General features: G+C 52.3%; 1 protein-coding gene across 1 annotated transcript in view; it reads left to right on the top strand.

Moving 5' to 3' along the window:
• DBH (dopamine beta-hydroxylase) overlaps positions 1-27117 on the top strand; it is a 38321-nt gene extending 11204 nt beyond the window's left edge. The window contains exons 5-12 of the mRNA XM_032976431.2: positions 4102-4204; positions 14740-14906; positions 16393-16539; positions 16804-16842; positions 17133-17192; positions 18054-18181; positions 20975-21134; positions 23899-27117. Of these exons, the coding sequence (XP_032832322.2) occupies positions 4102-4204; positions 14740-14906; positions 16393-16539; positions 16804-16842; positions 17133-17192; positions 18054-18181; positions 20975-21134; positions 23899-24027 (933 nt within the window). The 3' untranslated portion in view covers positions 24028-27117. The remainder of the gene's footprint in view (positions 1-4101; positions 4205-14739; positions 14907-16392; positions 16540-16803; positions 16843-17132; positions 17193-18053; positions 18182-20974; positions 21135-23898) is intronic.
• The last annotated feature ends 781 nt before the right edge of the window (positions 27118-27898 follow it).

The following is a 27898-nucleotide window of genomic DNA, read 5'->3' as shown; positions in this document are numbered from 1 at the left end:
CGCAGTGACGCCATTCCCTGCCACATTTAATCAATTATCTTCATGTTAAATTGCGTTTAGAGAGTCACAAGGGGGCAGCCAAAGAGCCGCAAGGGGGCAGCCAAAGAATCACAAGGGGGCAGCCGAAGAGCCGCAAGGGGGCAGCCAAAGAGTCACGTGGGGGCAGCCAAAGAGTCACAAGGGGGCAGCCAAAGAGTCACGTGGGGGCAGCCAAAGAGTCACAAGGGGGCAGCCAAAGAGTCACAAGGGGGCAGCCAAAGAGGCTCAAGGGGGCAGCCAAAGAGTCACAAGGGGGGGCAGCCAAAGAGTCACAAGGGGGGCAGTCAAAGAGTCACAAGGGGGGGCAGCCAAAGAGCCCCAAGGGGGGGCAGTCAAAGAGTCACAAGGGGGCAGCCAAAGAGTCGCAAGGGGGCAGCCAAAGAGCCGCAAGGGGGTAGCCAAAGAGCCGCAAGGGGGCAGCCAAAGAGCCGCAAGGGGGCAGCCAAAGAGCCGCAAGGGGGCAGCCAAAGAGTCGCAAGGGGGCAGCCAAAGAGCCGCAAGGGGGCAGCCAAAGAGTCGCAAGGGGGCAGCCAAAGAGCCGCAAGGGGGCAGCCAAAGAGTCGCAAGGGGGCAGCCAAAGAGCCACAAGGGGGCAGCCAAAGAGTCACAAGGGGGCAGCCAAAGAGTCACAAGGGGGCAGCCAAAGAGTCGCAAGGGGGCAGCCAAAGAGCCACAAGGGGGCAGCCAAAGAGTCGCAAGGGGGCAGCCAAAGAGTCGCAAGGGGGCAGCCAAAGAGCCGCAAGGGGGCAGCCAAAGAGCCGCAAGGGGGCAGCCAAAGAGCCGCAAGGGGGCAGCCAAAGAGCCGCAAGGGGGCAGCCGAAGAGCCACCGCATGCAGCTCCGGACCCGCTGGTTTGCCGACCCCTGTTGATTTTGAAGGAGGTGCTGATGGATGATGGTGGTTATGAATGGAGGTTGTTGTGAGGGTTCCATCATGGAGCTAAAATCATTCCATGTCTTTGTAGTCCACGCACAGACGCTCTGAGAAGCAACGCAAACTCACGAGGGACCCCCAGCAGTCCGGCAGAGATGGCGGTTGATTTTTAATTCTCAACAAAACCCTATTAACATCCTTAGCGTCATATAATTTAATCCGTAACAAACGTGCATATGCTTCAAACTGCAAACTCCAGAGCAGGTGTGAAGGATAAAGCCTGCCACCTTGACGAGGAACATAGTGTGTGCAGGCTAGAAGATGACCTTGTCAAACTGGAAAGAGTTTATAGAGTTTCCTTTCCAGAGGCAACAACAATGTGAACAGGTTAGACATGACTCTCGTCAAACTGGAAAGATGTTATTTTGTTGCCTTTCCAGAGGCGGCAAGAATGTGAACAGGTTAGACATGAATCTCGTCAAACTGGAAAGATGTTATTTAGTTTCCTTTCCAGAGGCAAGACTATGAACAGGTTACACATTAATATCGTCAAACTGGACGGATTTTTTTTTATTTTGATTTAAAGCTTTCATGACTGCAGGGACTCACATTCTTGGTTTTTTCGGTAAAGTCACCACGTAGAAGGGAAATAATAAAATAATAAAAAATAAACCAATTCAATTCTCACGACGTTTAGATTGCAACACAAGCAATCATCGTCAGGTGTGAAAACCACAACAAGAAGATTTTCTTGCTTTATTATTTTTATTACTTTATTATTTCCCTTCTACGTGACTTTACCGTAAGAACCAAGAATATGAAACTGGGCGGAGATAATATGGCTCCCATCCAAAGCGCTTGTGCCACAAATGAACCACGGATACCTCGCGCATCTCGTCAAGGAGCGTCAACCATCGTTACGCGACACTCCGCTCATCATCCTCGCGGTGGCTTTTGACGAACCATCGGACAAAGACGGTCACCGCCTCGCACGCTTTCAGATGTGCTTCTGTGGCCATCTGGAACGCTCTCCCTTACGACGTTAGGAAGCCGCTAGGAGGCTATGCACTTTTAAATCATATGGATTGAAAATACATGTCTTTAGAACTGCTTTTTGTGTTTAGTTTGGTGTCCTTCCCCCACACCTCTGATTAGCGCAGTTGGCTCCGTATGATACAAAAGAAGTTCTGCATACGTACAAAGGAGTTAATATTTTTCTCACAGATGCAAATGGGGGTGGGTGGGGGGGGTGGCAATGTCAAATAGTAACTTCTGACGTGTTAACTAGTCATCACGTTGCTTAAATGAATAATGATTCATTTGGAACCAAATTACTCATAGCAACTATGGAAAATTCCCTTGCATCAACTATCTACGCGGAGAAGGCATGGTGGGCTCACACCAGTTCAAAGTAACAAATCACATCTGTTAAAAGTTACGTCAAACACGGAACCCTCTCAAATGGCGCACAGCGCCTTTAGCAGATTTGAACAAGCTCCGGGCCCCATACAACTTCAACGTTTGCTTATAGTTGCACAAAAACTATCGACTAATCTGACTCAAATAGTTTGGGACGGCGCACCAACCCGGAGACCCCAGGTGACCCGGTCCAAGCCAAGAAGGGCACCTTCAAGGCGAGCGCCAGGCTGGCCACGGGGCGACCAGGCCTCTGTAACTTCGGCTGATGGAAAGGCGCTGCCATTTTCACCACAAAAATGTAACACTTGAACGGACCGGGAGAGTTTGTACCTGGAGCATCCCTGACAACAAACAACAAAACAATTGAGGCACCGGCACCCCCTTAGAGGTTACTTCGCTTTCAAATTGTTGTTAAACATTGACACCCGCGTGAACACGAGACCGGTGGTGGTGCCTTAAAAAATAACGTCACAAAGCGCGGTACTTAAAGAACCACCGTATGCGCAGGTCGCTGACCCCTGCACACGGGCATTCTCAGCACGTGCTGAGAACGAGCATTGGGCAAAGTGGGAAGTGGTGAAGTTAGGCGCCCTCAAGTCCAGCGGTGCCCTTATGAGGCCGTTACAGTCGTGACGATGGTGGCGTTATTGTTGGTGGTTGTTGATGGTGATAATCATGATCTTGTGCGAACGTTTTGGTTACCAACGCATGGAGGACAGACACAGGTTCCATTCCCTTTAATCCACCTCAGTCACACATAGCTCCCTCCTTCATCCACAGCTCCCTCCTTCATCGACAGCTCTCTCCTTCATCCACAGCTCTCTCCTTCATATACAGCTCGCTCCTTCATCCACAGCTCCCTCCTTCATCTACAGCTCGCTCCTTTATCTACAGCTCGCTCCTTCATCCACAGCTCCCTCCTTCATCGACAGCTCTCTCCTTCATCCACAGCTCCCTCGTTCATCCACAGCTCTCTCCTTCATCTACAGCTCTCTCCTTCATCTACAGCTCGCTCCTCAATCCAAGCTCTCTCCTTCATCTACAGCTCACTCCTTCATCCACAGCTTTCTCCTTCATCCACAGCTCCCTCCTTCATCCACAGCTCCCGCCTTCATCCACAGCTCCATCCTTCATCCACAGCTCTCTCTATATCCACAGCTCTCTCCATCTACAGCTTGCTCCTTCATCCACACCTCCCTCCTTCACCAACAGCTCTCTCCTTCATCAACAGCTATCTCCTTCATCTACAGCTCGCTCCTTAATCCACAGCTCCATCCTTCAAAAACAGCTCTCTCCTTCATCTACAGCTCTCTCCTTCATCTACAGTTCCCTTCTTCATCCACAGCTCTCTCCTATACCGTCACTCCTGCCGATGTCCCCTTTTCTCCCAACAGCCACAGCCCCGCCCCCCCCCCCACCTGATCGATGTCTCCTCATCTCCATCCACCAATCCCCTATCTTCCTACTTCGGGGTTACTTCCGGTCAACCATGTGCAGTGATTGACATCAGCGTGTAGGGGGTAGAAAATGATGATGTTGTGGGGACCATTATATGAAGGACTGTTATAGTCTTCGTAATGGTGGTGGTGATGTTGATGTTATTGGTGATGATGGAGGTGAAGATGATGGTGCTTGTTGATGGAGGCCGTGATGATGCTAATAACGGGGATGTAATTGGTGACGTTGGTGGTGATAATGGTGATGATTATGGCATTAATGATGATGGTGGTGGCGGCGGTGATGTTGGTGATGTTTTCGATGATTGTGCAGCCGTTCACGTACCCCGATGAGGCGGGGTTACCGATCGGTGGTCCTGGATCATCGCCGCTGCTGCGCCTGGAGATTCACTACCACAACCCGGGCCGGCTGTCCGGTGCGAGCCAAACACACTCCATCGCACTCCATTACACTCCTGAGGGCGTGAGTAGGTGAGCTAGTGAGTGGGTGCGTGGGTGACTAGGTGAGTGAGTGACTAGGTGAGTGAGTGACTAGGTGAGTGAGTGACTAGGTGAGCGTGTGACTAGGTGAGTGAGTGACTAGGTGAGTGTATGACTAGGTGAGTGAGTGACTAGGTGAGTGTGTGACTAGGTGAGTGTGTGACTAGGTGAGTGAGTGAGTGAGTAGGTGAGTGTGTGACTAGGTGAGTGAGTGACTAGGTGAGTGTGTGACTAGGTGAATGAGTGAGTGACTGACTAGGTGAGTGTGTGACTAGGTGAGTGAGTGACTAGGTGAGTGTGTGACTAGGTGAGTGAGTGAGTGTGTGACTAGGTGAGTGTGTGACTAGGTGAGTGAGTGACTAGGTGAGTGTCTGACTAGGTGAGTGAGTGACTAGGTGAGTGTGGGACTAGGTGAGTGAGTGACTAGGTGAGTGTGTGACTAGGTGAATGAGTGAGTTACTGACTAGGTGAGTGTGTGACTAGGTGAGTGAGTGACTAGTGAGTGTGTGACTAGGTGAGTGAGTGAGTGTGTGACTCAGTGAGTGTGTGACTAGGTGGGTGTGTGACTAGGTGAGTGTGTGACTAGGTGAGTGACTAGGTGAGTGACTAGGTGAGTGAGTGTGTGACTAGATGAGTGAGTGACTAGGTGAGTGAGTGACTAGGTGAGTGAGTGACTTGGTGAGTGAGTGTGTGACTAGGTGAGTGAGTGACTAGGTGAGTGTGTGACTAGGTAAGTGAGTGACTAGGTGAGTGACTAGGTGAGTGACTAGGTGAGTGAGTGACTAGGTGAGTGTGTGACTAGGTGAGTGAGTGACGAGGTGAGTGAGTGACTAGGTGAGTGTGTGACCTGGTGAGTGAGTGACTAGGTGAGTGTGGGACTAGGTGAGTGAGTGACTAGGTGAGTGTGTGACTAGGTGAATGAGTGAGTGACTGACTAGGTGAGTGTGTGACTAGGTGAGTGAGTGACTAATGAGTGTGTGACTAGGTGAGTGAGTGAGTGAGTGTGTAACTAGGTGAGTGTATGACTAGGTGAGTGAGTGACTAGGTGAGTGAGTGAGTGAGTGTATGACTAGGTGAGTGTGTGACTCAGTGAGTGTGTGACTAGGTGGGTGTGTGACTAGGTGAGTGTGTGACTAGGTGAGTGACTAGGTGAGTGACTAGGTGAGTGAATGTGTGACTAGATGAGTGAGTGACTAGGTGAGTGAGTGACTAGGTGAGTGAGTGACTAGGTGAGTGAGTGTGTGACTAGGTGAGTGAGTGACTAGGTGAGTGTGTGACTAGGTAAGTGAGTGACTAGGTGAGTGACTAGGTGAGTGACTAGGTGAGTGAGTGACTAGGTGAGTGTGTGACTAGGTGAGTGAGTGACGAGGTGAGTGAGTGACTAGGTGAGTGTGTGACTAGGTGAGTGAGTGACTAGATGAGTGTGTGACTAGGTGAGTGAGTGAGTGAGTAGGTGAGTGTGTGACTAGGTGAATGAGTGAGTGACTGACTAGGTGAGTGTGTGACTAGGTGAGTGAGTGACTAGGTGAGTGTGTTACTAGGTGAGTGAGTGAGTGTGTGACTAGGTGAGTGTGTGACTAGGTAAGTGAGTGACTAGGTGAGTGTCTGACTAGGTGAGTGAGTGACTAGGTGAGTGTGGGACTAGGTGAGTGAGTGACTAGGTGAGTGTGTGACTAGGTGAGTGTGGGACTAGGTGAGTGAGTGACTAGGTGGGTGTGTGACTAGGTGAATGAGTGAGTGACTGACCAGGTGAGTGTGTGACTAGGTGAGTGAGTGACTAGTGAGTGTGTGACTAGGTGAGTGAGTGAGTGTGTGACTAGGTGAGTGTGTGACTAGGTGAGTGAGTGACTAGGTGAGTGAGTGAGTGTATGACTAGGTGAGTGTGTGACTCGGTGAGTGTGTGACTAGGTTGGTGTGTGACTAGGTGAGTGTGTGACTAGGTAAGTGAGTTACTAGTTGAGTGACTAGGTGAGTGAGTGTGTGACTAGGTGAGTGAGTGACTAGGTGAGTGAGTGACTAGGTGAGTGAGTGTGTGACTAGGTGAGTGAGTGACTAGGTGAGTGTGTGACTAGGTAAGTGAGTGACTAGGTGAGTGACTAGGTGAGTGACTAGGTGACTGAGTGACTAGGTGAGTGTGTGATTAGGTGAGTGAGTGACTAGGTGAGTGAGGGACTAGGTGAGTGTGTGACTAGGTGAGTGAGTGACTAGGTGAGTGAGTGACTAGGTGGGTGAGTGAGTGTCTGACTAGGTGAGTGTTTGACTAGGTGAGTGAGTTACTAGATGAGTGAGTGACTAGGTGAGTTAGTGAGTGACTAGATGAGTGAGTGTGTGACTAGGTGAGTGAGTGACTAGGTGAGTGTGTGACTAGGTGAGTGAGTGACTAGATGAGTGAGTGACTAGGTGAGTAAGTGTGTGACTAGGTGAGTGAGTGACTAGGTGAGTAAGTGACTAGGTGAGTGAGTGAGTGTCTGACTAGGTGAGTGTTTGACTAGGTGAGTGAGTGACTAGATGAGTGAGTGACTAGGTGAGTTAGTGAGTGACTAGGTGAGTGAGTGTGTGACTAGGTGAGTGAGTGACTAGGTGAGTGTGTGACTAGGTGAGTGAGTGACAAGATGAGTGAGTGACTAGGTGAGTAAGTGTGTGACTAGGTGAGTGAGTGACTATGTGAGTGACTAGGTGAGTGAGTGACTAGGTGAGTGAGTGACTAGGTGAGTGTGTGACTAGGTGAGTGAGTGAGTGACTAGGTGAGTGTGTGACTAGGTGAGTGAGTGACTAGGTGAGTGAGTGAGTGAGTGACTAGGTGAGTGAGTGACTAGGTGAGTGAGTGACTAGGTGAGTGAGTGACTAGGTGAGTGAGTAAGTGTGTGACTAGGTGAGTGAGTGACTAGGTAAGTAAGTGACTAGGTGAGTGAGTGACTAGGTGAGTGTGTGACTAGGTGAGTGAGTGACTAGGTGAGTGTGTGACTAGGTGAGTGTGTGACTAGGTAAGTGAGTGACTAGGTGAGTGTCTGACTAGATGAGTGAGTGACTAGGTGAGTGTGGGACTAGGTGAGTGAGTGACTAGGTGAGTGTGTGACTAGGTGAATGAGTGAGTGACTGACCAGGTGAGTGTGTGACTAGGTGAGTGAGTGACTAGTGAGTGTGTGACTAGGTGAGTGAGTGAGTGTGTGACTAGGTGAGTGTGTGACTAGGTGAGTGAGTGACTAGGTGAGTGAGTGAGTGTATGACTAGGTGGGTGTGTGACTAGGTGAGTGTGTGACTAGGTAAGTGAGTTACTAGGTGAGTGACTAGGTGAGTGAGTGTGTGACTAGGTGAGTGAGTGACTAGGTGAGTGAGTGACTAGGTGAGTGAGTGACTAGGTGAGTGAGTGTGTGACTAGGTGAGTGAGTGACTAGGTGAGTGTGTGACTAGGTAAGTGAGTGACTATGTGAGTGACTAGGTGAGTGACTAGGTGAGTGACTAGGTGAGTGTGTGACTAGGTGAGTGAGTGACTAGATGAGTGAGTGACTAGGTGAGTGAGTGAGTGTGTGACTAGGTGAGTGACTAGGTGAGTGAGTGACTAGGTGAGTGTGTGACTAGGTGAGTGTGTGACTAGGTGAGTGAGTGAGTGACTAGGTTAGTGAGTGACTAGGTGAGTGAGTGAGTGTGCGACTAGGTGAGTGAGTGACTAGGTGAGTGAGTGACTAGGTGAGTGTGTGACTAGGTGAGTGAGTGACTAGGTGAGTGAGTGTGTGACTAGGTGAGTGTGTGACTAGGTGAGTAAGTGACTAGGTGAGTGAGTGAGTGTCTGACTAGGTGAGTGTTTGACTAGGTGAGTGAGTGACTAGATGAGTGAGTGACTAGGTGAGTTAGTGAGTGACTAGCTGAATGAGTGTGTGACTAGGTGAGTGAGTGACTAGGTGAGTGTATGACTAGGTGAGTGAGTGACTAGATGAGTGAGTGACTAGGTGAGTGAGTGAGTGACTAGGTGAGTAAGTGTGTGACTAGGTGAGTGAGTGACTAGGTGAGTGTGTGACTAGGTGAGTGAGTGACTAGGTGAGTGACTAGGTGCGTGAGTGACTAGGTGAGTGAGTGACTAGGTGAGTGTGTGACTAGGTGAGTGAGTGAGTGACTAGGTGAGTGTGTGACTAGGTGAGTGAGTGACTAGGTGAGTGAGTGAGTGACTAGGTGAGTGAATGACTAGGTGAGTGAGTGACTAGGTGAGTGAGTGACTAGGTGAGTGAGTAAGTGTGTGACTAGGTGAGTGAGTGACTAGGTGAGTGAGCGACTAGGTGAGTGTGTGACTAGGTGAGTGAGTGACTAGGTGAGTGTGTGACTAGGTGAGTGAGTGACTAGGTGAGTGACTAGGTGAGTGTATGACTAGGTGAGTGAGTGACTAGATGAGTGAGTGACTAGATGAGTGAGTGAGTGTGTGACTAGGTGAGTGAGTGACTAGGTAAGTGAGTGACTAGGTAAGTGTGTGACTAGGTGAGTGAGTGACTAGGTGAGTGAGTGACTAGGTGAGTGAGTGTGTGACTAGGTGAGTGTGTGGTTATGTGAGTGAGTGACTAGGTGAGTGAGTGTGTGACTAGGTGAGTGTGTGACTAGGTGAGTGAGTGACTAGGTGAGTGTGTGACTAGGTGAGTGAGTGACTAGGTGAGTGAGTGACTGACTAGGTGAGTGAGTGACTAGGTGAGTGAGTGACTAGGTAAGTGTGTGACTAGGTGAGTGAGTGACTAGGTGAGTGAGTGTGTGACTAGGTGAGTGAGTGACTAGGTTAGTGAGTGACTAGGTAAATGTGTGACTAGGTGAGTGAGTGACTAGGTGAGTGACTAGGTGAGTGAGTGACTAGGTGAGTGAGTGAGTGACTAGGTGAGTAAGTGACTAGGTGAGTGACTAGGTGAGTGACTAGGTGAGTGAGTGACTAGATGAGTGAGTGAGTGACTAGGTGACTGAGTGACTAGGTGAGTGACTAGGTGAGTGAGTGACTAGGTGAATGAGTGAGTGAGTGACTAGGTGAGTGAGTGCGTGAGTGACTATGTAAGTGAGGGAGTGTGTGACTAGGTGAGTGTGTGACTAGGTGAGTGAGTGAGTGACTAGGTGAGTAAGTGACTAGGTGAGTGAGTGACTAGGTGAGTGAGTGAGTGACTGACTAGGTGAGTGTGTGACTAGGTGAGTGAGTGACTAGGTGAGTGACTAGGTGAGTGAGTTACTAGGTGAGTGAGTGACTAGTGAGTAAGTGACTAGGTTAGTGACTAGGTGAGTGACTAGGTGAGTGAATGACTAGATGCGTGAGTGAGTGAGTGACTAGGTGACTGAGTGACTAGGTGAGTGACTAGGTGAGTGAGTGACTAGGTGAGTGAGTGAGTGAGTGAGTGAGTGACTAGGTGAGTGAGTGAGTGACTATGTAAGTTCGGGAGTGTGTCACTAGGTGAGTGTGTGACTAGGTGAGTGAGTGAGTGACTAGGTGAGTAAGTGACTAGGTGAGTGAGTGACTAGGTGAGTGAGTGAGTGACTGACTAGGTGAGTGTGTGACTAGGTGAGTGAGTGACTAGGTGAGTGACTAGGTGAGTGAGTGACTAGGTGAGTGAGTGACTAGGTGAGTAAGTGACTAGGTTAGTGAGTGAGTGTATGACTAGGTGAGTGTGTGACTCAGTGAGTGTGTGACTAGGTGGGTGTGTGACTAGGTGAGTGTGTGACTAGGTGAGTGACTAGGTGAGTGACTAGGTGAGTGAATGTGTGACTAGATGAGTGAGTGACTAGGTGAGTGAGTGACTAGTTGAGTGAGTGACTAGGTGAGTGAGTGTGTGACTAGGTGAGTGAGTGACTAGGTGAGTGTGTGACTAGGTAAGTGAGTGACTAGGTGAGTGACTAGGTGAGTGACTAGGTGAGTGAGTGACTAGGTGAGTGTGTGACTAGGTGAGTGAGTGACGAGGTGAGTGAGTGACTAGGTGAGTGTGTGACTAGGTGAGTGAGTGACTAGATGAGTGTGTGACTAGGTGAGTGAGTGAGTGAGTAGGTGAGTGTGTGACTAGGTGAATGAGTGAGTGACTGACTAGGTGAGTGTGTGACTAGGTGAGTGAGTGACTAGGTGAGTGTGTTACTAGGTGAGTGAGTGAGTGTGTGACTAGGTGAGTGTGTGACTAGGTAAGTGAGTGACTAGGTGAGTGTCTGACTAGGTGAGTGAGTGACTAGGTGAGTGTGGGACTAGGTGAGTGAGTGACTAGGTGAGTGTGTGACTAGGTGAGTGTGGGACTAGGTGAGTGAGTGACTAGGTGGGTGTGTGACTAGGTGAATGAGTGAGTGACTGACCAGGTGAGTGTGTGACTAGGTGAGTGAGTGAGTGTATGACTAGGTGAGTGTGTGACTCGGTGAGTGTGTGACTAGGTTGGTGTGTGACTAGGTGAGTGTGTGACTAGGTAAGTGAGTTACTAGTTGAGTGACTAGGTGAGTGAGTGTGTGACTAGGTGAGTGAGTGACTAGGTGAGTGAGTGACTAGGTGAGTGAGTGTGTGACTAGGTGAGTGAGTGACTAGGTGAGTGTGTGACTAGGTAAGTGAGTGACTAGGTGAGTGACTAGGTGAGTGACTAGGTGACTGAGTGACTAGGTGAGTGTGTGATTAGGTGAGTGAGTGACTAGGTGAGTGAGGGACTAGGTGAGTGTGTGACTAGGTGAGTGAGTGACTAGGTGAGTGAGTGACTAGGTGGGTGAGTGAGTGTCTGACTAGGTGAGTGTTTGACTAGGTGAGTGAGTTACTAGATGAGTGAGTGACTAGGTGAGTTAGTGAGTGACTAGATGAGTGAGTGTGTGACTAGGTGAGTGAGTGACTAGGTGAGTGTGTGACTAGGTGAGTGAGTGACTAGATGAGTGAGTGACTAGGTGAGTAAGTGTGTGACTAGGTGAGTGAGTGACTAGGTGAGTGAGTGACTAGGTGGGTGAGTGAGTGTCTGACTAGGTGAGTGTTTGACTAGGTGAGTGAGTTACTAGATGAGTGAGTGACTAGGTGAGTTAGTGAGTGACTAGATGAGTGAGTGTGTGACTAGGTGAGTGAGTGACTAGGTGAGTGTGTGACTAGGTGAGTGAGTGACTAGATGAGTGAGTGACTAGGTGAGTAAGTGTGTGACTAGGTGAGTGAGTGACTAGGTGAGTAAGTGACTAGGTGAGTGAGTGAGTGTCTGACTAGGTGAGTGTTTGACTAGGTGAGTGAGTGACTAGATGAGTGAGTGACTAGGTGAGTTAGTGAGTGACTAGGTGAGTGAGTGTGTGACTAGGTGAGTGAGTGACTAGGTGAGTGTGTGACTAGGTGAGTGAGTGACAAGATGAGTGAGTGACTAGGTGAGTAAGTGTGTGACTAGGTGAGTGAGTGACTATGTGAGTGACTAGGTGAGTGAGTGACTAGGTGAGTGAGTGACTAGGTGAGTGTGTGACTAGGTGAGTGAGTGAGTGACTAGGTGAGTGTGTGACTAGGTGAGTGAGTGACTAGGTGAGTGAGTGAGTGAGTGACTAGGTGAGTGAGTGACTAGGTGAGTGAGTGACTAGGTGAGTGAGTGACTAGGTGAGTGAGTAAGTGTGTGACTAGGTGAGTGAGTGACTAGGTAAGTGAGTGACTAGGTGAGTGAGTGACTAGGTGAGTGTGTGACTAGGTGAGTGAGTGACTAGGTGAGTGTGTGACTAGGTGAGTGTGTGACTAGGTAAGTGAGTGACTAGGTGAGTGTCTGACTAGGTGAGTGAGTGACTAGGTGAGTGTGGGACTAGGTGAGTGAGTGACTAGGTGAGTGTGTGACTAGGTGAATGAGTGAGTGACTGACCAGGTGAGTGTGTGACTAGGTGAGTGAGTGACTAGTGAGTGTGTGACTAGGTGAGTGAGTGAGTGTGTGACTAGGTGAGTGTGTGACTAGGTGAGTGAGTGACTAGGTGAGTGAGTGAGTGTATGACTAGGTGGGTGTGTGACTAGGTGAGTGTGTGACTAGGTAAGTGAGTTACTAGGTGAGTGACTAGGTGAGTGAGTGTGTGACTAGGTGAGTGAGTGACTAGGTGAGTGAGTGACTAGGTGAGTGAGTGACTAGGTGAGTGAGTGTGTGACTAGGTGAGTGAGTGACTAGGTGAGTGTGTGACTAGGTAAGTGAGTGACTATGTGAGTGACTAGGTGAGTGACTAGGTGAGTGACTAGGTGAGTGTGTGACTAGGTGAGTGAGTGACTAGATGAGTGAGTGACTAGGTGAGTGAGTGAGTGTGTGACTAGGTGAGTGACTAGGTGAGTGAGTGACTAGGTGAGTGTGTGACTAGGTGAGTGTGTGACTAGGTGAGTGAGTGAGTGACTAGGTGAGTGAGTGACTAGGTGAGTGAGTGAGTGTGCGACTAGGTGAGTGAGTGACTAGGTGAGTGAGTGACTAGGTGAGTGTGTGACTAGGTGAGTGAGTGACTAGGTGAGTGAGTGTGTGACTAGGTGAGTGTGTGACTAGGTGAGTAAGTGACTAGGTGAGTGAGTGAGTGTCTGACTAGGTGAGTGTTTGACTAGGTGAGTGAGTGACTAGATGAGTGAGTGACTAGGTGAGTTAGTGAGTGACTAGCTGAATGAGTGTGTGACTAGGTGAGTGAGTGACTAGGTGAGTGTATGACTAGGTGAGTGAGTGACTAGATGAGTGAGTGACTAGGTGAGTGAGTGAGTGACTAGGTGAGTAAGTGTGTGACTAGGTGAGTGAGTGACTAGGTGAGTGTGTGACTAGGTGAGTGAGTGACTAGGTGAGTGACTAGGTGCGTGAGTGACTAGGTGAGTGAGTGACTAGGTGAGTGTGTGACTAGGTGAGTGAGTGAGTGACTAGGTGAGTGTGTGACTAGGTGAGTGAGTGACTAGGTGAGTGAGTGTGTGACTAGGTGAGTGAATGACTAGGTGAGTGAGTGACTAGGTGAGTGAGTGACTAGGTGAGTGACTAGGTGAGTGTATGACTAGGTGAGTGAGTGACTAGATGAGTGAGTGACTAGATGAGTGAGTGAGTGTGTGACTAGGTGAGTGAGTGACTAGGTAAGTGAGTGACTAGGTAAGTGTGTGACTAGGTGAGTGAGTGACTAGGTGAGTGAGTGACTAGGTGAGTGAGTGTGTGACTAGGTGAGTGTGTGGCTATGTGAGTGAGTGACTAGGTGAGTGAGTGTGTGACTAGGTGAGTGTGTGACTAGGTGAGTGAGTGACTAGGTGAGTGTGTGACTAGGTGAGTGAGTGACTAGGTGAGTGAGTGACTGACTAGGTGAGTGAGTGACTAGGTGAGTGAGTGACTAGGTAAGTGTGTGACTAGGTGAGTGAGTGAGTGACTAGGTGAGTGTGTGACTAGGTGAGTGAGTGACTAGGTGAGTGAGTGTGTGACTAGGTGAGTGAGTGACTAGGTTAGTGAGTGACTAGGTAAATGTGTGACTAGGTGAGTGAGTGACTAGGTGAGTGACTAGGTGAGTGAGTGACTAGGTGAGTGAGTGAGTGACTAGGTGAGTAAGTGACTAGGTGAGTGACTAGGTGAGTGACTAGGTGAGTGAGTGACTAGATGAGTGAGTGAGTGACTAGGTGACTGAGTGACTAGGTGAGTGACTAGGTGAGTGAGTGACTAGGTGAATGAGTGAGTGAGTGACTAGGTGAGTGAGTGCGTGAGTGACTATGTAAGTGAGGGAGTGTGTGACTAGGTGAGTGTGTGACTAGGTGAGTGAGTGAGTGACTAGGTGAGTAAGTGACTAGGTGAGTGAGTGACTAGGTGAGTGAGTGAGTGACTGACTAGGTGAGTGTGTGACTAGGTGAGTGAGTGACTAGGTGAGTGACTAGGTGAGTGAGTTACTAGGTGAGTGAGTGACTAGGTGAGTAAGTGACTAGGTTAGTGACTAGGTGAGTGACTAGGTGAGTGAATGACTAGATGCGTGAGTGAGTGAGTGACTAGGTGACTGAGTGACTAGGTGAGTGACTAGGTGAGTGAGTGACTAGGTGAGTGAGTGAGTGAGTGACTAGGTGAGTGAGTGAGTGACTATGTAAGTTCGGGAGTGTGTCACTAGGTGAGTGTGTGACTAGGTGAGTGAGTGAGTGAGTGACTAGGTGAGTAAGTGACTAGGTGAGTGAGTGACTAGGTGAGTGAGTGAGTGACTGACTAGGTGAGTGTGTGACTAGGTGAGTGAGTGACTAGGTGAGTGACTAGGTGAGTGAGTGACTAGGTGAGTGAGTGACTAGGTGAGTAAGTGACTAGGTTAGTGACTAGGTGAGTGACTAGGTGAGTGAATGACTAGATGCGTGAGTGAGTGAGTGACTAGGTGACTGAGTGACTAGGTGAGTCACTAGGTGAGTGAGTGACTAGGTGAGTGAGTGAGTGACTAGGTGAGTGAGTGAGTGAGTGACTATGTAAGTTCGGGAGTGTGTGACTAGGTGAGTGTGTGACTAGGTGAGTGAGTGAGTGAGTGACTAGGTGAGTAAGTGACTAGGTGAGTGAGTGACTAGGTGAGTGAGCGGTGGTGTGTTTGCGGGCAGGGCGCGTGGACAGCTCCGGCATGCGCCTGCACTACACGGAGCATCTCCGTGCCAACGACGCCGCCGTCATGGAGCTGGGCCTCGTCTACTCGGCCCAAATGGCCGTGCCGCCCGCTCAGCGCCACTTTCAGCTCACCGGATACTGCCCCTCGGGGTGCACGCGCCAGGCGAGGGGGGGGGGGGAGTGAAGTGGGGTCATGGGGGGTCACGAGGAGAGAGTGAAGTGGGGCCACGGGGGGTCACGGGGGGTCACGGGGAGAGAGTGAGGTAGGGTCACGGGGAGAGAGTGAAGTGGGGTCACGGGGAGAGAGTGAAGTGGGGTCACGGGGAGAGAGTGAAGTGGGGTCACGGGGGGTCACGGGGAGAGAGTGTAGTGGGGTCACGTGGCGTCACGGGGAGAGAGTGAAGTGGGGTCACGGGGGGGTCACGGGAAGAGAGTGAAGTGGGGTCACGGGGGGGTCACGGGAAGAGAGTGAAGTGGGGTCACGGGGGGGTCACGGGGAGAGAGTGTAGTGGGGTCACGGGGGTCACGGGGGGGTCACGGGAAGAGAGTGAAGTGGGGTCACGAGGGGTCACGGGGAGAGAGTATAGTGGGGTCACGGGGGGTCACGGGGAGAGAGTGTAGTGGGGTCACGAGGGGTCACGGGGAGAGAGTGAAGTGGGGTCACGAGGGGTCACGGGGAGAGAGTAAAATGGGGTCACAGGGGGTCACGGGGAGAGAGTGTAGTGGGGTCACGAGGGGTCACGGGGAGAGAGTGTAGTGGGGTCACGGGGGGTCACGGGGAGAGAGTGTAGTGGGGTCACGAGGGGTCACGGGGAGAGAGTGTAGTGGGGTCACGAGGGGTCACGGGGAGAGAGTGAAGTTGGGTCACGAGGGGTCACGGGGAGAGAGTGAAGTGGGGTCACGGGGGTCACGGGGAGAGAGTGAAGTGGGGTCACGGGGGGTCACGGGGAGAGAGTGTAGTGGGGTCACGAGGGGTCACGGGGAGAGAGTGTAGTGGGGTCACGAGGGGTCACGGGGAGAGAGTGAAGTGGGGTCACGAGGGGTCACGGGGAGAGAGTGAAGTGGGGTCACGGGGGTCACGGGGAGAGAGTAAAGTGGGGTCACGGGGAGAGAGTGAAGTGGGGTCACGGGGGTCACGGGGAGAGAGTAAAGTGGGGTCACGGGGAGAGAGTGAAGTGGGGTCACGGGGGGTCACGGGGAGAGAGTGAAGTGGGGTCACAGGGGGTTACGGGGTGAGAGAGACGCGGGGTCACGTGGGGTCACGGAGAGAGAGACGCGTGGTCACGGAGACACGAGGGCACAGCGAGGGATTCTTGAGCTAAGGACGCATACATGTGAACCCCTTATCAGTGCGCTGCCTTAGTACAGACCAATTCACGCCTCATTGGTCACCCCCGTGCCCCTCATACATCTCAACGTTCCTGCTGCAAAGTCCCATCACAAGGGATAAACACAAACACATATTTTGTGTTTGCCCGTACTGAAACGGCTGTTACGCCGTACGGACCTGCAGACTGAAATGTCCCTTGCACGAGAACACGTCGGGTAGAAAACCGCGGGGGGTTGACGCGGTGCGTGGTTGAGCCTCGCGGTGGCCCCCTTCTTGGCGTGACGGTGGCCCCCCTCTTCGCGTGGCGGCTTCCCCGCAGGCGCTGCCACGTGGCGGGGTGCACGTGTTCGCCAGCCAGCTCCACACGCACCTGGCGGGCGTGGCGGTGAGCACGTGGCTCCTGCGCAACGGCACCGGCGAGCCGCACGTCCTCAACGCGGACCCCCACTTCAGCGCCAGCCTGCAGGTGCCCGCACACAACCCCAGGCACGCTGCCGAGATAATAGCCACAGAGATCGGGGCTAGGTGGATGAGGGGCAGGGCTAGGTGGATGAGGGGCAGGGCTAGGGGATGAGGGGCAGGGCTAGGGGATGAGGGGCAGGGCTAGGGGATGAGGGGCAGGGCTAGGGGATGAGGGGCAGGGCTAGGGGCAGGGCTAGGGGATGAGGGGCAGGGCGAGGGGCAGGCTCTAAACCTTGCTCAATGACCTCTGACCCTATTCCCTTCCCAGGAGATCCGACCCCTGGCCCCACCGCTACTCGTGCTGCCGGTGAGTGACGTCACCACTCACTCCCTCCTCACCACTCACCCCCTCCTCACCCCTCACTCCCTCCTCACCACTCACCCCCTCCTCACCACTCACTCCCTCCTCACCCCTCACTCCCTCCTCACCCCTCACTCACCACCCGCTACATAACCCCCCGCCTCCTCCTCCTCACCCTTCACACTCACCCGTCACCCTTAACTCCTCACCTCTCAGTGCCTCGCTCACCCTGCGCCCACGTGGCCCAGTGCTCACCGACTCCTCACCCCCCCCCCTCACCACGTGCGCTGCCACAGGGCGATCTGCTGGTCACGACGTGCACCTACAACACGGAGGACAGGCGCTCGGTGACCGTGGTGAGCGGAGACTCCTCACCTCGCTCGCTCGCGCACGCGTGCCTGTGTGTGACACGTGTGTGTGTGTGTGACACGTGTGTGTGTGTGACGTGTGTGTGAGTGCCACGTGTGTGACACGTGTGCGTGTGTGTGACGTGCGTGTGTGACGTGTGTGTGAGTGCCACGTGTGTGTGACACGTGTGCGTGTGTGACGTGCGTGTGTGACGTGCGTGTGTGTGACGTGTGTGTGTGTGTGACACGTGTGTGTGTGAGACACGTGTGTGTGTGACACGCGTGTGTGTGTGTGACACGTGTGTGTGTGACGTGCGTGTGTGACGTGTGTGAGTCCCACGTGTGTGTGTGTGATACGTTTGCGTGTGTGACACGTTTGCGTGTGTGACACGCGTGCGTGTGTGACGTGCGTGTGTGTGACGTGTGTGTGTGACACGTGTGTGTGACCTTTGTGTGTGACGTATGTGTGTGTGACGTGCGTGTGACGTGTGTGTGTGTGTGACGTGTGTGTGTGTGTGACACGTGTGTGTGTGTGTGTGACGTGCGTGTGACGTGTGTGTGAGTGCCACGTGTGTGACACGCGTGCGTGTGTGACGTGCGTGCGTGACGTGCGTGTGTGTGTAACGTGTGTGTGACGTGTGTGTGTGTGACGCGTGTGACACGAGTGTGTGTGTGTGACGCGCGTCCGTGTGTGACACGTGTGTGTGTGTGACACGTGTGTGTGTGTGTGACGCGCGTCCGTGGGTGACACGTGTGTGTGTGTGTGACACGTGTGTGTGTGTGTGACGCTACGTCCGTGGGTGACACGTGTGTGTGTGTGTGACACGTGTGTGTGTGACACGTGTGTCCTTGCCCCCCGCCCCGTGGCAGGGCGGGCTGTCCATCGAGCAGGAGATGTGCGTCAACTACGTGCACTACTACCCGCCCTCGCCACTCGAGCTGTGCAAGAGTGACGTCAGCGGCCGCCCCCTCGCCGCTTTCTTCTCCTTCCTCGAGCGGTGGGGGGCCGGGGGGGGGGGACGAGGGGAGAACACGAGGGGGGGGCACAGGGGGGGTGACACGAGGGAGGTAACGAGGGAGGGGCACATGGGGAGGGGGGGCACGGGGGGGGGGACACGAGGGGGGTACACGAGGGGCAACTCTGGCATGCGAGGGGGAAACGCGAGGTCACGCGGCTGGCGACACACAAGGGGGACGGCACCACGTGGATGGTGGTGGTGCTCACTAACAGCACTTGCCCCAATAGTCTCTGAAGACTATACGGGGGGCCTTTGTCTTTGTGGTGTGGTAGTAAGGGTGCTGGTGGCAGGTGTGTGTTTATGTAAGGGTGCACGTGTTAGGTGTGTGTGTGTATGTAAGTGTGCACGTGGCAGGTGTGTGTGTATGTAAGGGTGCACGTGGTAGGTGTGTGTGCGTGTATGTAAGGGTGCACGTGGTAGGTGTGTGTGTGTATGTGTATGTAAGGGGGCACGTGGTAGGTGTTTGTGTATGTAAGGGTGCACGTGGTAGGTGCGTGTGTGTGTAAGGGTGCACGTGAAGGTGTGTGTGTATGTAAGGGTGCACGTGGTAGGTGTGTGTGTATGTAAGGGTGCACGTGACAGGTGTGTGTGTATGTAAGGGTGCACGTGGTAGGTGTGTGTGTATGCAAGGGTGCACGTGACAGGTGTGTGTGTATGTAAGGGTGCACGTGGTAGGTGTGTGTGTATGTAAGGGTGCACGTGGTAGGTGTGTGTGTATGTAAGTGTGCACGTGGTAGGTGTGTGTGTATGTAAGGGTGCACGTGACAGGTGTGTGTGTATGTAAGGGTGCACGTGGTAGGTGTGTGTGTATGTAAGGGTGCACGTGGTAGGTGTGTGTGTGTATGTAAGTGTGCACGTGGCAGGTGTGTGTGTATGTAAGGGTGCACGTGGTAGGTGTGTGTGTATGTAAGGGTGCACGTGGTAGGTGTGTGTGTATGTAAGGGTGCACGTGGTAGGTGTGTGTGTATGTAAGGGTGCACGTGGTAGGTGTGTGTGTGTATGTAAGGGTGCACGTGGTAGGTGCGTGTGTGTGTAAGGGTGCACGTGACAGGTGTGTGTGTATGTAAGGGTGCACGTGGTAGGTGTGTGTGTGTGTATGTAATGGTGCACGTGGTAGGTGTGTGTGTGTGTATGTAAGGGTGCACGTTACAGGTGTGTGTATGTAAGGGTGCACGTGGTAGGTGTGTGTGTATGTAAGGGTGCACGTGGTAGGTGTGTGTGTGTATGTAAGGGTGCACGTGGTAGGTGTGTGTGTGTATGTAAGGGTGCACGTGGTAGGTGTGTGTGTGTATGTAAGGGTGCACGTGGTAGGTGTGTGTGTGTATGTAAGGGTGCACGTGGTAGGTGTGTGTGTATGTAAGGGTGCGCGTGGTAGGTGCGTGTGTGTGTAAGGGTGCACGTGACAGGTGCGTGTGTATGTAAGGGTGCACGTGGTAGGTGTGTGTGTATGTAAGGGTGCATGTGGTGTGTGTGTGTGTATGTAAGGGTGCACGTGGTAGGTGTGTGTGTATGTAAGGGTGCACGTGACAGGTGCGTGTGTATGTAAGGGTGCACGTGACAGGTGTGTGTATGTAAGGGTGCACGTGGTAGGTGTGTATGTAATGGTGCACATGGTAGGTGTGTGTGTGTATGTAAGGGTGCACGTGACAGGTGTGTGTATGTAAGGGTGCACGTGGTAGGTGTGTGTGTGTATGTAAGGGTGCACGTGGTAGGTGTGTGTGTGTATGTAAGGGTGCACGTGGTAGGTGTGTGTGTATGTAAGGGTGCACGTGGTAGGTGTGTGTGTGTATGTAAGGGTGCACGTGGTAGGTGTGTGTGTGTGTATGTAAGGGTGCACGTGGTAGGTGTGTGTGTATGTAAGGGTGCATGTGGTAGGTGCGTGTGTGTGTAAGGGTGCACGTGACAGGTGCGTGTGTATGTAAGGGTGCACGTGGTAGGTGTGTGTGTATGTAAGGGTGCATGTGGTAGGTGCGTGTGTATGAAAGGGTGCACGTGGCAGGTGTGTGTGTGTATGTAAGGGTGCGCGTGGCAGGTGCGTATGTGTATGTAAGGGTGCACGTGACAGGTGCGTGTGTATGTAAGGGTGCACGTGACAGGTGTGTGTGTATGTAAGGGTGCATGTGGTAGGTGTGTGTGTATGTAAGGGTGCACGTGGTAGGTGCGTGTGTATGAAAGGGTGCACGTGGCAGGTGTGTGTGTGTATGTAAGGGTGCACGTGGTAGGTGTGTGTGTATGTAAGGGTGCACGTGGTAGGTGTGTGTGTATGTAAGGGTGCTCGTGGCAGGTGCGTGTGTATGTAAGGGTGCTCGTGGCAGGTGCGTGTGTATGTAAGGGTGCACGTGGTAGGTGTATGTAAGTGTGCACGTGGCAGGTGTGTGCGTATGTAAGGGTGCACGTGGCAGGTGCGTGTGTATGTAAGGGTGCACGTGGTAGGTGTGTGTGTGTATGTAAGGGTGCGCGTGACAGGTGTGTGTGTATGTAAGTGTGCACGTGACAGCTGTGTGTGTATGTAAGGGTGCACGTGGTAGGTGCGTGTGTGTATGTAAGTGTGCACGTGACAGCTGCGTGTGTATGTAAGTGTGCACGTGACAGCTGCGTGTGTATGTAAGGATGCACGTGGCAGGTGTGCGTGTGTGTATGTAAGGGTGCGCGTGGCAGGAGAGCGGTGTGTGTGTGTGTATCGGGGGTGTGGGAAGAGTGGGGGGGAGGGCAGCAGGCTGAGTGTCACCCCCCTCCCCCACCACCACCACCCCCCCCCCCCCCCCCCAGCAGTAGGGGCCATTGCCGCACGCGTGCGGATGACCCCGTCTCCGAGCGCTACTCCCGCGTGGCGTGGGACCGCGACGCCTCCGCTGCCCTGCTTCTCGCCGCTCTCTACGCCCAGGCCCCCATCGACCTGCACTGCAACACCTCCGCACGCCAGCGCATCCCGGTCAGTAGCGGCACCAGTGCCCGATTGATCATCGCGGCACAAGCGGGTTGCGTATGCTAGGGGGCCCCCGCACTTTCGAGGGCCCCGCGCGTGAAATGCTTTCGAACTGTCAATTCCGGTTCAGTGATTCCGCACTTGCTCTATTACTATAGTGCTGTTATACCGCCCTCGACTTTTTAGGTTAGCGATTTATCGTATTATTCGGCTGTATAGCAAATGAAAAAAATACAATGACTTTGCTATGCAGGTAAAAAAAAAATTGTGTTTTAATATTTACGTTTTTTTTTATTTAGGGGCCCTTTTATAACAACATGTGCTACAGGCCCTGCAACTAAGCTTCATCCGGCACTGAGTGGCACCCCCCCTCTCCCCGTTCTGCCCCCCCTCCCCCACCAGACCCAGCGGTGGGGGGGGGGGGGTTACTCAAAAAATGTTTTGTTAATAACCAGGTAAGGCCCACTGAACCTGTGTAGCTCCTTATCAGATGCGACCTGGCTATCACCAAGCATAGCTTGACAAAGTGGTTCATCCGTCATCATCATCACGTGGGCATTTATAGCAGCAGCAGCAGCCAAATACTACTCCTGGACGGGTGACGTTGATCCTAAATGTGGCGTGAAAAACCGGAGAAAGAGACTCAAACTCGAAATACAAACTATTTTTTTAAAAGACGACTATTTTTAATCTTGCCTGGTAAGGCCCCGCTGAGCTCTTCCTCAAAGGCGACCCGGCCGTCGCAACATGATCGCTCAACCAAGTGGCTTCATCGTCGTCGTCGTCATCGTCGCAAAGGGGGCAGCCAAAGGGCCCGCCGCATGCGGCTCCGGATCCGCAGGTTGCCGACCGCTGCCCTGGAGAACAGAGGCCGCAGTAGCAACGCCCCGATCCAGGAACACGAGGGAGGAGACATCATCACGGCGATGACACTCTCGCTGGCTCCTGGCTTGACCCCATCCGAATGTGAGAGCTGTCAGTGGGTTTGCTCTGCCATCTGTATCAAAGCCCTGCGGCAAAAAGAAGGCGATGCTTAGACAACACCACCACGAGGGGGCTCCACGGGACGCAGGCCGCCTCCCCCCATTGGCCTAGCCCAGTGTGGGTCTCAGAGAGTGGCCGGCGTCAGTCCCTCAAGGTCACCCCCCATTGGCCTAGCCCAGTGTGGGTCTCAGAGAGTGGCCGGTGACGGTCCCCTCCAGGTCGCCCCCCATTGGCCTAGCCCAGTGTGGGTCTCAGAGAGTGGCCGGCGACAGTCCCTCCAGGTCGTCCCCCATTGGCCTAGCCCAGTGTGGGTCTCAGAGAGTGGCTGGCGACAGTCCCTCCAGATCGCCCCCCATTGGCCTAGCCCAGTGTGGGCCTCAGACAGTGGCCTGTGACAGTCCCTCCAGGTCGCCCCCCGCATTGGCCTAGCCCAGTGTGGGTCTCAGAGAGTGGCCGGTGACAGTCCCTCCAGGTCGCCCCCCATTGGCCTAGCCCAGTGTGGGTCTCAGAGAGTGGCCGGCGACGGTCCCTCCAGGTCGCCCCCCATTGGCCTAGCCCAGTGTGGGTCTCAGAGAGTAGCCTGTGACAGTCCCTCCAGGTCGCTCCCCATTGGCCTAGCCCAGTGTGGGTCTCAGAGAGTGGCCGGCGACAGTCCCTCCAGGTCGCCCCCCATTGGCCTAGCCCAGTGTGGGTCTCAGAGAGTGGCCTGTTACAGTCCCTCCAGGTCGCCCCCCCATTGGCCTAGCCCAGTGTGGGTCTCAGAGAGTGGCCCGTGACGGTCCCCTCCAGGTCGCCCCCCATTGGCCTAGCCCAGTGTGGGTCTCAGAGAGTGGCCCGTGACGGTCCCCTCCAGGTCGCCCCCCATTGGCCTAGCCCAGTGTGGGTCTCAGAGAGTGGCCTATGACAGTCCCTCCAGGTCGCCCCCCATTGGCCTAGCCCAGTGTGGGTCTCAGAGAGTGGCCTGTGACAGTCCCTCCAGGTCGCCCCCCCATTGGCCTAGCCCAGTGTGGGTCTCAGAGAGTGGCCGGCGACAGTCCCCTCCAGGTCGCCCCCATTGGCCTGGCCCAGTGTGGGTCTCAGAGAGTGGCCGGCGACAGTCCCTCCCCGTTTCTCCCGCAGAGGCTGTGACTCAAGCGCAGGTTGATCCAGAAACAACGACGTTCGTTAGAATACCTTTGTAGTTCCGTGCGTTATTTAATCCTTTTGCTCGTGATGTGTTATTTCAAAATGAGGTTAAATGTAAACATATAATCAGAGCATGCTTTGTTTGCATATTTTCGCCACAACTACGAATGCAGAATTGACGATCCCTTTCAATAGGCGTGTGTCTTTTTGGTCTGTTTGAACATCTTATTGCCAGAAATGGTAAAACCTATTCCTATCGTCTCTTGTTTTGATATTAGCAAAAAGGTCCTGTAGATTTAGGTAAACTACCCTAACCCTTAGATGTAAATGCCTCCCCTAAAAGCAAACCTCATAGCTGCGTCAAAAAGAAACATACCTATACATTTTATGTTCCGGCAATATGTGTAATTTTGCATTGCATTTAGAGAGAGGAGCGAATGCGTTTTGTTATGGGGGGGGGGGGTGGGGGGGGTTTGGGGGGGGAGGAGGAGTGGGGGGCTGGGTGGTCCGCGTAAAGGTTTTTATCTGGCCCAGTGGTCCGTAGGCCCAACAAGACTTTGAGAACCACCGGCCTAGAGCATCACGTGGCGGCTAGAACCACCGTGAGACACCCGTGTGCGCTCGTGCTGTCCGTCCCCCCCCCCCCGCACCCACGTCCCAGGCCCCCTGGCAAGAGCAACCCCTACCCGAGTGGAGCCCCCCGCCCGAGCCGTCCCGACACTGCCCGGCCTCCGAGGACTCGTCTGCGACGGCTCCGCCAGGCTTGGCGCGGCCGCTGTGCGCCGGCTGAACGATCGCCCCTCCGCGCTCTCGCCCCCTCCAGATCCGCCGCGGTGGCTATGAGATGTTGACTCCCTCGCCTGGTATGCAGGAGGTGGTGGGTTCGATCCCGACCCCTGACGCCTGCTGCTGCTGTATATTTGGAGTTTGTGTGTCTCTCTCTCTCATCATCATCACGGTGGCTAGGAGATGTTAACTCCCTCGCCTGGTACGCAGGAGGTGGTGGGTTCGATCCCGACCCTTGACGCCTGCTGCTGCTGTATATTTGGAGTGTGTGTGTGTGTCTCTCTCTCTCTCACTCTCTTCCCGTGGTGGTTGCGTTGGATGTTTCTCCGGGTCCTCCGGTTTCTTCTGCCACATTTGTAATCGTCACGCGTTTAGAGTATTTGGCTGCTATAAAGTTCCACGTGATGATGATGAGCCACTTCGTTGAGCTATCGTTTGCAATCGCCAGGGCACTTATGAAAAAGAGCCGGGCAGATGATCGTCGCCGGTGTTGGCCGTGAGCAGGAATCGAACTCGGGTGTCCGGATTCGTAGCGCAGCGTAGCGCTGACCGCCTACACCGCCGCTCATTTGCCTTCGGTCTTAACGACGGCAAAGATCCCCCGTGTAGCCTGTAACAGACTGTTGGGGCAAGTGCTGTTAGCGAGCACCTATGAAGGCCGGCACGGCACACGAGGGGGTGGGATGGCCAACACCACGCCCGGCCGCCTTTGTCTCCCCAGTGGCGATGTTTACTACACACCGCAACCAGGCACTCATTTGAGGCTGAGTCGATAATCGTCAGCGGTGTTGGCCGTGAGCGGCAATTGGAACCCGGGTGGCCAGGTTCGCAGCGCAGCGTAGCGCTAACCGCTGCACCGCCACTCCCCACTTCGTCTTAAGAGTCACACAAACACGAGCGAATGAAACAAGACGAGGCACACAGGAAGTTCTCTACAGGTGCAAGGGAGCTCCGTGTTTTGGTCTCAAAGGGCATTGTAAGGAGGGGGAGTGAAGGGATGGACGCTGGCTGTGGACACGTGAGGTGGTCCTGCTAAGGGAACTTCATATTTGGTTTGAGCAACGTAGCACGCTTGACAGAGCCTTGGGATGGGATGGGGCGAGGGGGTGGGGGGGAGTCGATCCCAGCGGATTCCATTCCCAATTCAATCTTGACAAGGTTCAGAGTCGATTTTAACTCTGGGCGCGAAATCAGAATCAGAATCTTTGTTCGTACCGGAGGAACCCGGTGAGCTATAAAGCTCTTAATTAGAGATGTCCAGCAGGGGCACGGGCTCAGAACGTTACAAGAAACGAATGCAACACAAACAAACGATAGGAGTGCAATGGTACAAGCAAGGTGAGCAAATCACAGGTAAAAAAAAAACTTTCTACACAAACTATTTTAAAAAGAATCTTGTTTTGAGGCTTTCGTGACTGCAGGAATCCATAATTCTGTGGTTTCTTTCGGTAAATTCACGTGGAATAATAATAGGGGTTTTCCCCTTTTTTTTCTGGCAACAAAACTGAAACCTTTTTTTGGACGAGGATTCATGTCTGCATTAACCACAATACCTGCAGCCAAAATGCAAACAAAAAACATACTATGACAATATATGTGGCATTGTCCTTGAAACTGGTTTTGGTCCACACCAAGGGACGGCTTTCTTTTGAGCCTCGACCCAATTGGTGCTCGACCAGATGACGCCAAAAGGCGTACATTTTGGTACTGGCAAAGGAGGTCTAATGATGTAAAAGTCACGTGGGTTAGAAAAATGTGTAATAGATCACGAAGTTTCGGTCGCAACGAAAGCGATCGTCGTCAGGTGTGAAAGAAACACAGTCCTCCCGACGACGGTTGCTTGTGTTGCGATCGAAAAGCCGCGATCTGTAATTGTTTCGAAACCTACGCGACTTTTTCTCCCGAACGCAGATGGACTCGTCCATCTGAACAAACTGTCAAATCGCTCTCCGTGGCGCAAACGTTTTAAAATAAATAAATAAATTGATGCAAACCGCCACTTCTTTGAAATGTTTCTTGCCGTTGGTTTTCACACCTGATGACGATTGCTGCTTGTGTTGCAGTCGAAACGTCGTGAGAATTTTATTGTTTTGTATTTTTATTATTTTATTGCTTTCCCTTCAACGTGACTTTACCGAAAGAACCAAGAATATGAATCACTGCAGTCACGAAAGCTTTCAATCAAAATTTAGACCACAGAGTGTTTTAAAAAGACGACTAATTTTTTTTTTATCTTACCCGGTAAATGCCCCACTGAGCTGCGCAGATATTTTTTTTCGGAAGCGACCCCGGCCCATGAAAAAATTTATAGCGGCTCAACGAAAGTGGCTTCACCGTCATCGTCACGTGGAAATGTCTTAGCAGTTTCAGTCTCATTTATTTTGGTATAGCCCTGTGAGGCATTCGGCTCTTGAATCGGGTGCAACCGCAACAAACAAAAAAACACGAAGAAGAAAAACATCTTAAAGTGATCATGTGACTGTGACTGTGCAAACAGAAAATCCAGGAAAAAAACACATCAAAATATTCCTGAAATAGCGCCGTACACCAAGGCTGTTTGCAAAAATCCTAGTGGGATGCAAGTCAAACAACAACAACAACAACCACAAGACAACTTAGATTAAGGCCATCAGTCTAACTCCGTACTACAACAAACAAACATGGCCAAACCAAAAAACGTTTTCGGAATCACCAAAATGAAGCCATAAATGCAGTGTAACAGTGATCATAGGGGTTGTGACCGATTTTTTTTACAATAAACTACATAAATAACATGTAACACCAAACCCTAGAGCCATAGCGGGCTGCATGAGTCATTCCACAACAACAGGAGCATCAGCCAAACGCTCTGAACGTGGAGTTGGCTCCCAAATCCCACGATCGATTCGAAACCTTGGAATCTAAATCATTTTTAATCAATAAAAAAATTACGCATTTATTTAATTCACGGCGGTTATTTAGGTCAACGTGACTGTACTACAATTTGTAGCTTGAGACACTGGAATTAGGGGCGATTATTAATGAGTTAATTATTTGGTGTGAATTGCTTTTATTGATTGGTTTGTTTTTAATAAAGTACATATTTGCGTGTCAATTGTGATTATTGGTTATTATTTTAATACTAGCCTTCGTTATTGTCGTGTCTATTACATTCATTTAACGTAGGTCTACCCAAATAATTTGGTGACCACAATATATTCGTAACCTTCAGTAAATGTTTATGTGTCTCTACATAGATTGTTTTTATCACTTAACCTTTGAATTCTTCATGCTGCATGCATCCAGCAGGAATAGAGTAAGTCCTCGTTTAACACGCTGCGGTGGCTAGGAGATGTTAACTACCTCGCCTGGTATACAGGAGGTCGTGGGTTCGATCCCGACCCTGACGTCTGCTGCTGCTGTATATTTGGAGTTTGCGTGTCTCTCTCTCTTCATCACGGTGGCTAGGAGATGTTAACTACCTCGCCTGGTATACAGGAGGTCGTGGGTTCGATCCCGACCCTGACGCCTACTGCTTTATATTTGGAGTTTGCGTGTCTCTCTCTCTCATCATCATCACGGTGGCTAGGAGATGTTAACTACCTCGCCTGGTATACAGGAGGTCGTGGGTTCGATCTCGACCCTGACGTCTACTGCTGCTGTATATTTGGAGTTTGCGTGTCTCTCTCTCTCATCATCATCATCACGGTGGCTAGGAGATGTTAACTACCTCGCCTGGTATACAGGAGGTCGTGGGTTCGATCCCGACCCTGACGCCTGCTGCTGTATATTTAGAGTTTGCGTGTCTCTTTCATCATCATCACGGTGGCTAGAAGATGTTAACTACCTCGCCTGGTATACAGGAGGTCGTGGGTTCGATCTCGACCCTGACGTCT

Source organism: Petromyzon marinus, chromosome 59 (assembly GCF_048934315.1).
Source record: "Petromyzon marinus isolate PM22_M1 ecotype Great Lakes invasive population chromosome 59, UKy_Petmar_22M1.pri1.0, whole genome shotgun sequence".
NCBI lineage: Eukaryota > Metazoa > Chordata > Hyperoartia > Petromyzontiformes > Petromyzontidae > Petromyzon > Petromyzon marinus.
The sequence above is the reverse complement of the archived record's forward strand: the minus strand, read 5'-3'. Positions and strand labels throughout refer to the sequence as shown.